Consider the following 12,672-nt stretch of genomic DNA (forward strand, 5'->3'; position numbering starts at 1 on the left):
GTATGTGCACAGCCCATATAACTCTATGCGCGCACAAACACACACACACACACACACACACACACACACACACACACACACACACACACACAGAGAGAGAGAGAGAGAGAGAGAGAGCGCAACGCCGCTCACTTAGAAATGCAGACAGTTGTCTGTTGTGAAACAGTGCTTGTCAAACATTGATTGATGATCAACAAACAGCTCTCAGTTTTAATCCTGAGTGGCAAGCAGGCATGAGCCAATTCCAAGAATGCTCCCACGTTATTATGCCTCATGGCATCATAAACATAAACTAATCTCTCTTTTTTCAGACAGGTATATACGGTGATGGTCTCTGCGATGCTGCACATATATACTGTATACTATACAGCACACATGTGTGCACCCCGCACAGATCAAACTACAAGAAAAGACAGCAAGCGCGCCGCTTGAGGGACAGACGTGCGAGGCAGTTGGAGGCGGGCGACTGGTGGAGTGGAGGCTCCACGGAAGTTCCCGACACGGCTGTTGACGCCTTCGTCACCGCAGGTTTCCTTCCCGTTAAGACGAGCCGGTGTCGTGCTCGTGCGTGCCGTGCGCACGCCACGGACCCCTCGCTGCTTCCTCACCCACTAGCCCTGTTATCGCTTCCAGGAGATCTGTCTCCACTCAAGTATATAGCCTACTGGGGTTGTTCAAACCCGCCACACTTTATACGAGATATAGGCCTAATATATATACACTGAAGAACACAGACCTTTGGAAATACATTCACGCCCAAAGCAACCTGATTAGATTTCCACAACGTTTGTGAGGCCCTTCACGATATTTATAATATGCCAACCAACCAAAAATTCGGATGTCTACTCACTGTTTGTAATGCCAGCGTCATCATTGTACCGTGCATGTGTTTTGAAGCCAACCACGTGCCATTGGTCCTTCGCTGCCGGAATGTGGCCCAATGGTATCGCTGCACCTGAGATGAACACCCAATAGGTCGTTCAGCGCTGAAATGCATCGAGCTGGAACGACCTATCACTATATCCTTTCAGGTGTGTTTTATTCAAGAAAAGTGTTATCAGCGCTGCCTTCATGCACTCTGTCACACGTAGGCAGAGTTTAACATTTTAAATAGTCATAATAATCCATAAAATAAATCCGTTTTTAATTTAAATTTGGAGCATTCATATAGGGCAGAATAAAATACATTATTTTAGTTTACTACTTCTAAGCCAAAAATAGGCCATTCTTTGAGGGCCAGATCACTACCACTTCACATGGGAAAGAAATTGACAATTCAACTGAACATTAATGCCAGAACGGATTGCCTTTAAAACTTTTTTGTGACTCATCTCTTATCTCTACTCTGATCTGATGTCGTCGGTGTATTTTACAAAACAGTGTTGTAGCAATCTATATAGCCTACATGTGAGTCGCCCCCTCCTCCTCATAGACTCCAGAAACCAAAGTCGATCCCAGCTATAGCCTGCCCTCATGTGCAATGTAAGCAATAGGCCTATACAGGCTATAAGCCAAGCTTCTGTTTAGCTTGTAAAACAAGAAGCACCTTATGAAACTCGTGCGATAGGGTTGGTGAAAATATGAATTTTACGCTGGCACCGTATAGATTTATTATCATTATCATTATTATCATCATTATTTTTGGCTCATTCTGGTACAGTCAGGTATAGGTAGCCACCGTAAACCAGTCCATACAGTATGATTTAAGACGTTTCTTTCATGAGCGCAGTTGGGCTGTAAAATGGACAGTGGGATAGTAGCCTATATGTAGGTTAATCATAAAAACTTTATTTTTACTTGATAAAAAAAAGTTCATAGCTAATGTAACAATCGGCTTTGATCACACATATCGCTCTTAAAAAAGCAATAGCCTAAATATATCTAACATTTCTCAATATGCACAAATTACTGACCGAAGATAGATCATGATTGACATCCGGAATAACAGGAGAATAAAATAAATGTTTGTGTAATGTGTTATAGGTCAACTGTGATGACAGTGATAATGTGTTGATAATATGATGATATTTATTAGGCTATTATCGAGACAGCCTATACAGCGATCGTCTACTTTCAGTATAGCCTAGGCTATAAAATTGGTCAATCAGCTAAATTATATAGGATATTGTGCTGCATGCGTGTCGTGCGCGTAGAGCAAATATATTATTTTAATACATTATTCCTTTGTTTTTACTTTCTTTGTGACATATATATATATATATATATAGCCTAAGCCTATACTGTATGTGTAAAGCTCGTTCCTAATGGAGCTGCTAAACAGTGCATGCACTGCACACTGATCATTTAACAAAGTTGTGAATAATTTTGTCCTTTCTACCCTCGCGCCGTCAACAATCATTAGTCGCGATCCACAAGGCCGCCACGGGAGCCTATTGATCAGTCATTGACTGATTGTTTTAGACAAAAAGTTTTTATCCGAGAGTGCGAGGTCGACCGGCTCTTTCTGTTAATTGAAGATAACAGAGTGGCAAGTTCTGGCAACAATGGCCCCCGTACTAGAATGAGAGTTTTGTGATTATCGCCGCAGAAAGAAAAGAAAATGAACAAGAAGGGGGGGCTCTCTAATTAGGAACCGCGGCTCCCGGGATCTCCCCCCCTGCTTTTGTGGCGGGGTGTGTGGAGGCTGTGGCCGGCAGGCAGGCGACAGGCGCCGAGCGCTGGACAAAGGGCTGTCTGCTGCCAAAGTGGCTGGGCGTCCAAGCGCCTCTCTCTCCTCCACAACTTCCCCGCTTAACCCTTTAACACCATGTTACACTCCAACACACCAGCTCAGCCCACCACCATAAACATCAAATATTAGTATATAACCCCACTTTTTTCTTATTCCTTTTGTTTTGTTTTAAACACATAATATTGTATAGGCTAAAAGTAAAATAATTAACTGTAAATGAAATCACCCGCAAAACCCATAGTGTTAATTTAGCCAATAGGCCTAAAGAGATGGGCCTATATAAACACTAATGAAGAGATAGGCTACATTATTATTCAGAATCCCGTTGTGTTGGCCTGTTTAAAAAAAGAAAAGAAAAAAGCCAATAGTCTATGTTAAGCAATCAACATATTGAATCAGGTGGGGGAAATCCACAAAATGCCATGTATTGTTTGCAGGCTTAAGTTATAGGCCTATATATTTATTATTACAATCACACCCGTGTGAATTAAGTGAGGGGCGCTCTTATCATTATATTATAGCCTACATCATCATACATCATCTCATGAACAACTGAAGTTATGTGATTGGTTACGTCATATTCTCGGACATTTGACCTAATTTCTCCTTTCATTGTCAATGGCAAATATGAGACGTGTGGGGACAAGATTTAGCGGACATTTGACCTAATTTCTCCTTTCATTGTCAATGGCAAATATTGAGGACGTTTGGGGACAAAAGCTTCAGGAGGCCTCAAAACATCACACCCGTGTGAAGTGAGGGGCGCTCTAATCATCGTACATCATCAAGAATGGAGGTCCCTTATGGCCAAGGGTTCCCACTGACATACATATGCCGATTTGCTCAGAAAGACACATATGAAGTAAATTATCCATTCATTGTCAATGACATTTAATGTTTGTGTTCAGACAACACAAACATTAAACACTATAACTGTTTATAGGAGGGCCTCTCAATAATCAATAATATAGGCTATAAGGCTGCATGCACATTAAATTGTCTGGTATTCTAATAGCCTAGAAGATAGATTTTGGGCAAGGCTCCACATGCACGGATTTATGTCATTGTAGCGTTTCCGTGTCTATCCCACCTATAAATACTTGCATTACTACACTGTTTCTATAAATACACCCCCCCACACAATACTACAGGAAATGATGGATAGCAACAGTTGTTCAGCCCATAATAGCTTGGAATTGAATGAGGTTTCCCGTCTTACATTATTGAATTGTTTTAATTCATGATTGTATTATTATTATTATTATTATTATTATTATTATTATTATTATTATTATATTATTATTGTTATCGTTGTTTTAAAGGCATGTTAAACTGTGTGTCAGTATAACCTTCACATCCCAGATTATTACAGATACGTTTTGTTTTGTTTTTTGTTTTTGTTTTTGTAAAATGTGGCTGAAACAGCGGAACACCTTGTTTTTTAATATAAAAAAGGCGCCACAAGTTCACAACAGGGAAACTAGTGGTCAGACATAAAGGTTTCTTTGCAAACACACTGCCAACAGAGGGCGCTGTTGACTCATAAGCGAGGATGAGCTACTTAGGTCATATTTCGTTCGTGTGTGTGTGTGTGTGTGTGTGTGTGTGTGTGTGTGTGTGTGTGTGTGTGTGTGTGTGTGTGTGTGTGTGTGTGTGTGTGTGTGTGTGTGTGTGTGTGTGTGTGTGTGTGTGTGTGTGTGTGTGTGATAGAACCTATAATTTTTTTAAACAAATGGAGGCCTACCAATAATTATAATAGGCTACAATAGCCACATTATAATGACAGACCTATACAGCTTTTCAACACAACGATTTTTTTATTGAAATTGTGAGAGAATCAAAAACAAAACAAAAAAGAAATACCCGGACAACCAGCATAAACAAGATATTTTCATCTTTAAATATATTTTATGAATAAGATATGCATTAATGATGCGTCCATTGGAGGAGGAGGGCTTGTTTGGACTCCCTCTGGGGGGGTTGGAGTGAAATAAACCTGAGGTTTTTCCCATCTCTATATACGTACGAGTCTACAACACATGTCGGGTCACAACAGGCTTAAAGAACAGTTCGCAGCAGCCTGTGTCTTTCTCCTTATCTTTTTCTCTCTCTCTGTGTGTGTGTGTGTGTGTGTGTGTGTGTGTGTGTGTGTGTGTGTGTGTGTGTGTGTGTGTGTGTGTGTGTGTGTGTGTGTGTGTGTGTGTGTGTGTGTGTGTGTGTGTGTGTGTGTGTGTGTGTGTGTGTGTGTGTGCGTGTGTATGTGTGTGTGTGTGTGTGTGTGTGTGTGTGTGTGTGTGTGTGTGTGTGTGTGTGTGTGTGTGTGTGTGTGTGTGTGTGTGTGTGTGTGTGCGCGCGCGCGCACGTGCGTGTGTGTGTGTGTGTGCGCAGCGATTAAACATGGCACACATGTTTTCCTTCACGTGTCACAGGCAAGAAAAAAAAATCAGCAATGCATCATAGACAGTTTTTTTCTTTCTCAAACCAACAAGCGCTAAATAGCTTTCATTTACAGTATACGTTCATGTAAAATGAAAAAAAAAAAAGAAACGAGTTAAACTCGAAATATATACACGCTAATATACAGCCTTGAATAAATTAATACCAATTGCATATTCTTGGATCCTAGCATATTTACAGAATTTTCTTTTTTTCTTTTATAATTACATAAATATTTCAGAAACAATTGTCTGGCAGAAATGACACGCGTTCTTCTCGGTTATTTCAGACGGAACGTTCATTTTCCATCCCTTTTGAAATATAGGCTATTCAATTCATTTTATTTTATTATTATTGTTTTAATTCATTTGGATGTAGCTTCTTTAAACCTTCACGCTATAGGCTGCCTGCGGGAGTCAAACGCATAGCACACATTTAATTAACAACGTAACCGCTGCTAATTGTGAGTGATAAACACACACGTCAGAAATAGGCCCATAATGTGTCCATGTCATGATGTCTGCATGTGGTCAACATGTTCTATACATGAAGGTTGTTCTAGGCCTATATTATGCTTCAAGTTAGTGATCGAAGTTCGAACTCAAACACACCTTTGTTTTCCATATGTCAGTGCGTCAATTATATAGGGCCGGCGGGACCCTGTAGGCCTATTAATTTGGCCCAGTAGACCAGCAAAAGACGCCAGTTTTCTTCCTCGCAATGTCCATGGGCGAAAAAGTCTGGGTGAGTGGGTCAGTCGCTGCAATGTGCTGTACAAGACAATTGTATGAATGTCCATTTATATTCAAGCCAAAGTCGTGACGGAATCGAAGTATAAATTCCCAGTGTGTTGGTGTTGGTCGGGGTGAGGGGATAGGCGGCCGCGGAGGAGACGCGTATCACTTCGGAGAATCTCTCAATGCTGGAGACGTCTCCCGCTGGTCTCTCTCCAGGCCGCTGACCAGTCTCTGGATGTTCTGCAGCTCGTTAATCGAGTCTTTCATGGTGGCTTTGGGCGAGCCTGACCGCACACCTGACGTCTTGTGATTGTGGTGGTGCTGCTGCTGCTGCTGCTCGGGAGCAGGACTCGTCTCCCTGCTGCCCGATTTCGAGGATTCCGACCCGGGGTTTAGGCTGCCTGTCAGACCGGCGCTGAGCAAACTGGAGCCTTGCGGGAGAGACACCGGCAGCTGGTAAGGGTTAAACCGGAATCTGGGTCGAGAGTTGCTCAGGAAGGGGTTCCTGGACAGGGAAGCGGCCGAGCTGGTGGCGGGCAGAGCGGACGCTGCCGCTGCAGCGGCCGCCATGTAGGTGTATGGATACGGGAACAGGCCACCGAATGTTGGCATCGGGATGCCCTGGAATAATGCATGGAGCAAACAACCGCATGTTAGTAACGCCTCTATAGACCGCAGTATAGCCTACAACGGGGTCGCTTGTGAAAAAGAAGCGTCGCAGTTGTAGACCTTGGCTTCTTGATAAGCGTATTAATTAATTCATGACTTATTCGTTTAGGTATAATAATCAAATTACGTAATTAGGATGACAGAAAATGGGCAAAAATATATATTTTTATTAGTAGGCCCACACCTGTAGCCTATAGCCTAAGCTTTTAAAGCTTTTAAAGTTTTAAAGATAAAGCCTATATGGGGAAAAAGCCCTATATGAAAATATATATATCATAAAAAGTAAAAAACGAACAATCATGAAATATTTGATACGTATTTGATACGCTATTCCTTATAGGCTAGGTGCTTTATAATAACAATCTCAATATAACAGTCAAATGCTTTAGGCTACTATAGTCCTGCACAGCCTAAATAATACAGCCTGGATCTAACCTATTAATTAACCTATAGCTCATAATGACAATATTGTTAGTGCTAAAGCATTTACTCTCCACCCAGGTCTGTTAACAATAAGCCTATAATATTTTTTTCACCAGGTCATGTTGATTTAAATTAAAGCTGCTTATGAAATACACCTGAGAACTATAATGCTCTGCTGCCTGCCTGCACCATAAGGCAAAGGGAGACAATAAGGTGTATTCTGTTAGCAGGTTTGAGCTACCATTTTTAGCCTGGCATAGCATCATGAGGCAGCCTCGAAGCCGTACATCTCAAATCTCAGATGCCCATGAGCAACGCTCTGATACAATGTCATCTAACAGATGCTGCGGAGTCCTGGCTGGCCTGCTCTCTATAGCAGAGATAAATCATGTAGTCTGGAAGGGGTTTTCTTACCTGAGAGGCTAGCATGTGCTGGGACAGATGGAAAGGGAAGGCGCTTGCTGCGCCCTGGGTGGAGAGGCCATTATCCAAAGAACTTGCTCCAGAGACTTGCGCCAGAAGATGCTGCATGCCCATGGCCGAAAAAGCTCCCGGGGCCATGGCAAATTGCCCCGGGTGAAACAACAGCGGCGATCCGGCGTTGAGCGGGTTAAAGAACTGCTGACTGTGCAGGCCGGACAGAGCGAGGCTTTGTAAGTGGCTGGGGCTGAAGTGAGCGGGGCTCTCCGTCTGCACCATGAGAGGAGAGTACCCCTCCTTGGTGGCACTTATGCCTTCGCTTATGCGCTCCGAGTCCTTTTTGGGGGGCAAGTCCGAGGTGTCCTTCCTGTGCCTGATTGTGTCTGATTTGTCCTTCTCGTGGTTCCGTACGCTGAATACGGAGTCGTCCTTCTTTTCGGGACCGGGAGCGGGCCGGTCCCGTATGCGCTCCTCGCACCTGGAGCTGTAAGGGGATAGTGGTTCAGGTCCCGGACTGACGGAGGCGGTGCAGTGATCCTCCTCATGGTGGTCCACTTCCTGCTCGCTGTCGGTGCACGTCGTCTCCTCTGTCAATGACCAAACGAACAAACAAAACGTGTGTAAGTAGAGACCGTAGTTGTTCAAAAGAAGAAGTGTAAAATAAAGCCAATCCATTGTTTTCAATAATAGACTAAATCCACATCAAAGGGCCTGATCCACAGGATGGCATCTATATAAAGTAGCCTGCAGCAATATAGAATCCTGCACAACCACACCTATAGATTGTCCCATCAAAGCCTCTGCACACAACAAGGCCAGCTCACAAACTTAATGTGTGCCCTGCACATTTCAGATTCATTTTCTACTTCTTCCAGTTGTTCCAGCATTGTTAATAACGATAAAGGTATCGTCGTATATATTCACAAATTGGGCACACAAATTAAGACAAATTACAACAATTGCCATGTAGGAACCTAAAATTATATAGGCCTACTGGACTTTTTGCAAGTCCATTTTTGATCAACATAATTGACCATATAAAGGTTTTAGGAATGTGAACATTTCAGGAAAACTGTACAAAGTAAAATGGGTTTAATGAATGTGATAATATAACAAGCAAATACAAATAAGCTTGTGTGTGTGTGTGTGTGTGTGTGTGTGTGTGTGTGTGTGTGTGTGTGTGTGTGTGTGTGTGTGTGTGTGTGTGTGTGTGTGTGTGTGTGTGTGTGTGTGTGTGTGTGTGTGTGTGTGTGCGTGCGTGTGTGTGTGTGTGTGTGTGTGTGTGCATGTTTCCTCACCTCGATTGGGTCGATTGAACCTCAGTGGACTGGCCACAGGTCCAATGGGAGAGTGGGAGGTGTCTCTGCCGGGTGCGGCTTCGCTGGACGAGGCGTCAGAGTCAGCTGCGTTTGTCAGGCCTGGAAGGGCTTTACACTGGTCCTCTCCGTACATGTGCAGAGACGGGAGGGTCAGCTGCTTCCTGCAATTCAACGACACCTTTTTTAAGGACATTGTTTCAGCTAAAATAGCAACTCTATGACCTTTATATGCTGCAGCACACAGTAAAATCCAGTATATTAATTTAACTACGATAGTATATATGGAGAATATATAGGCCTACTATATATACTAAATTTGATTTGACTGTGTGTGGCCTACTTTAGGGTCAGGATTGATGGCACAGACTATAGGGAAAAGTATAACTGTAAATATTTACAATTATTATTTGTAACCCTTGTTGTGCAGAAAAAACATATAGGCATATATATATACTGTAATTATAATGTGGTTATAAAAACGGCTATACTTTGAGACTTATTATTATTATTTAGGCCTACCTTTTCTCCCTCCGTCCATTCCCGGTGTCTCTGAATCCTTTGGCAAATGGGTTGTTGTCAATCTTGAGCTGCGTTATCTGTGCATGGTGAGACAAACGTAAATATTTGAGGACCCCAGACAGACAAAAACAAGATTTAGACAACGTAGGCTCGCTGTATTTATTTGTCATTCGTTTATTGACAATGCAATGTCCAGTCATATTCCGCCTAGCGCTTAGTCCAGTGGTGTCTCGATTTGACCCACATTTGGGTCACGTGGTGCTGGTAACTTGATTAGTTCTGATATTCTCCAGCGAAGCCAGCCCACATTGCATATTCTTAAACACACACACGCGCGCACACACGTCACACGCGCGCGCACACACACACACACACACACACACACACACACACACACACACACACACACACACACACACACACACACACACACACACACACACACACACACACACACACACACACACACACACACACACACACTGCACAATTTGCATTATTAATAGAGACGCGTAATGACGGTGCATGCGCGTAATCCTCAGGACCCCCATGAGAGACATTCTGCAGCGGCATATTTCTCATACGGGGTCACACAAGCACTTCTTTTCTTTTTGCGCACGAGGAAAAACAAGGGGGGGCAGAACAGAGGGAGCGACTCGAGCAGATGATCATATCAATAATTAACAACGCGGTTTGGATCATCGCTATACTTGGTGCAAGTGTCTTATTGTGAAATAAGCCCTTTAGCTTATCCCATCACAAGGCGTTTACTACCACGGCATTTACTGGACAGCCAGCCCCCCCCCCCCCCCCCCCTAGCTCTTTCCGCCGCCTCGTAACACCGCTGGCCTCAATATGCGATACGGGGTTTGTGCTGCCCGAGAGAGAGAGAGAGAGAGAGAGAGAGAGAGAGAGAGAGAGAGAGAGAGAGAGAGAGAGAGAGAGAGAGAGAGGGCCCATGTTTTCCCCTCCTCACCTTGCATGGAACTCTGGAGGAATTTACCAGCGGACCAATGGGAGCATGCGTTGCTCCCCTCCGCCATGCATGCGCTTTACGCATCTGTCACGGTTTGATTGCACAGCCCCGTTGACTGTGTTGCTCGACGAGCCTAAGTGCCCTCTAATCGATTGTGACTCTTTGCCATAAACTTTACGATTGCAACAAGGCCACCAGCCCCCCGCCACCCCACCCCTCGACACGAACCCCAATTAGCTTCATCTGAGGAGGAGGGGGTGCTATCAAATGTAAGAATTACTGATAGTCTACTCTATACAATCAAAGACGGACTAAAGAAAAACACACCTATGCAGATAATTCCTACCAATTTAAGAGGCATGTTTCCTTTGGCTACTGCAGGCTACAACACAGCAAACCATATTTCTAATTTTTACACATGAAGCCAGCAGCTATAAAGATATAGGCCTAAAACAGATTACTACTCCACGAAGTCTAAACATTTTCCAAACAATGCCAGAGAGCTGGAATCACAGACAGGCCTCGCAGTAAACCTATACCGTGCAAGAGCGCAGTAAATCTGAATTTACAGCCCAAAATATCAGCAGGTACTAGGCTACGTTAAAACCTACAAGCTTTACGGAACACAGCAATTAAAAATACACCACTGCATAGGAAAATTAGACGAGGTACAAAATGGCCACTCAGATGAACTCTTAACGGGAATGATCTGGTATATGGGAGAATTATGCAAACTACAGTAGCTAGCACCTAGCAGTAGCTATAGTAGTCTTATAGTCTAATGTTGACACTGCTTACCTTGTCATTCTGATATGCTGTCACAGCCACAAAGTCAGTCTCCGGGAACACATATGTCCTGAATGTACTGTATGGGAGTTTGAGGATGTCATTGGCCCTCACGATATGAAATCTGGGCTGATACTTGTGCATGGAATTTAAAATCGTCTGCAGAGAAAGGGGAGGGAGGGAAGAGGTGTACATAAATAATTAAAAATCCACTTGAAGGCTTTTATCTTGTTTTCTTCACACCAATAGGCCTATACGAGTCTAGACAGACGCTCATAAGATGTAATATAAAAATAACGTACATAATCCAGTACATTGTTCGTGACACACCTTGGCTTTTTTTTATATAATAATGACTGTATTATGCTTGTCTGTAATTACCGGGGACTGGAAAAAAAAAGAAGAAAAACAAAACCAACTGGCCCACACATGTTGTAAAGAGAGTTGATATGAAACAAACCACAGTTCTCTATAGGCTGTAATTCGCTATATAAAATTCACAATTTAAGGACAATGTGTGTCCAATATAGGCCAAATGAAGACTGTGAAGCTACATACAAATCTGAATTCATGTACATATTCAATTTGGTTGCGTGGCTCGCGCCCCCAGGTTTGGGTGAATTAAACACATTCTGCACGGCTGTATTTCACCACGTGTAGCCTACTTTCTTGGTCATTCATCATTTTTCATTTTTACAGTCTGTGTCTGCATGCCTATTGCACTTGAGAGACCTGGGTAAAACATGCAGGGGCCCCAGCGCACGTTGTTTGTGTTATATCCTACTCGCTCTCATTCGGTCAAGATGCGATAGTGCAATGAAGATATCACAGCAGACGTCAAACCAAACGGCTAACCCAATTCCAAGCCAAACCTGATCCAATTGAAAACGCTCTCCTCAATATTTATTTATTTATTTATTTATTTATTTATTTATTTATTTATTTATTTATTTATTTATTTATTTATTTATTTATTTATTTATTTATTTATTTATTTATTTATATATATATAATCTAGCGTTAGGAAAAAATATCCAATGACGCGTTTGCAGCTCCAGACGCCATTGCACCGTACGGGGGGCCTGGTATTATGAATAGCATAACTAGAAAAAGCTTGGCGAGATTCATGAGATGTTGTTGACCCTGTGGAAGTTCAGGCTAATAATATTCTTGAGAGGTCGTTGGAAAACATAAGTAGCCCTGCGGCTATGTCAGCAGCAGTTGGAAATTGAAGTGTCGACAAAGTGTCAACAGCTTCGGCCGATGCCATAATATTATATAGCAAGTTTCTCTGAGAGAATATGCATGGGGCATGCAAAACACGCCTGTAAACAAAACACCACATACATTCAAGGTTCTGATATAGCATGCTTTTGTATAAGTACAGTATAGAAGCTAAAACATTGAATTGTGTGAAATGTAAATATGCCCTAGGCTATAGAAATTAAATAAAGTACATACATTGCTTGTACTTACAAATCCATGCTTGTCCGAGATATTGTTCGTCAGCTTGAGTTTATGAAAAGCAACAGGCTTGGCCATCCACTGCTCTCCAGTGGCAGGGCTATCGGGGTGAATGTACATCCTCTTCGGCATCTCAGGGTCAGCCTTCCCCGCTACCATCCAACGGGAGTTATGGAACTTGTAGCGGCAATCATCCGCGGCAACTATATCCATCAACAGAATATATTTGGC

At 42.8% G+C, this 12,672-nt stretch overlaps 1 protein-coding gene across 2 annotated transcripts in view; it reads right to left on the minus strand.

Moving 5' to 3' along the window:
* Positions 1–4,944: 4,944 nt before the first annotated feature.
* Positions 4,945–12,672, minus strand: part of tbx2b (T-box transcription factor 2b) — a 9,775-nt gene continuing 2,047 nt past the window's right edge. Inside the window, exons 3-8 of one of the 2 annotated variants that reach the window (XM_083773584.1) lie at positions 12,454–12,666; positions 10,990–11,136; positions 9,216–9,292; positions 8,676–8,857; positions 7,372–7,964; positions 4,945–6,486 (exon numbers count right to left, since the gene is read on the minus strand). In XM_083773584.1, coding sequence (XP_083629710.1) covers positions 6,028–6,486; positions 7,372–7,964; positions 8,676–8,857; positions 9,216–9,292; positions 10,990–11,136; positions 12,454–12,666 — 1,671 coding nt within the window. In that variant the 3' untranslated portion in view covers positions 4,945–6,027. Of the gene's footprint in view, positions 6,487–7,371; positions 7,965–8,675; positions 8,858–9,215; positions 9,293–10,989; positions 11,137–12,438; positions 12,667–12,672 lie in introns of both variants that reach the window. The other variant, XM_083773583.1, reaches the window with a different exon arrangement.

This window comes from Protomyctophum parallelum, assembly GCF_964188405.1.
Source record: "Protomyctophum parallelum genome assembly, chromosome: 9".
Lineage (NCBI taxonomy): Eukaryota > Metazoa > Chordata > Actinopteri > Myctophiformes > Myctophidae > Protomyctophum > Protomyctophum parallelum.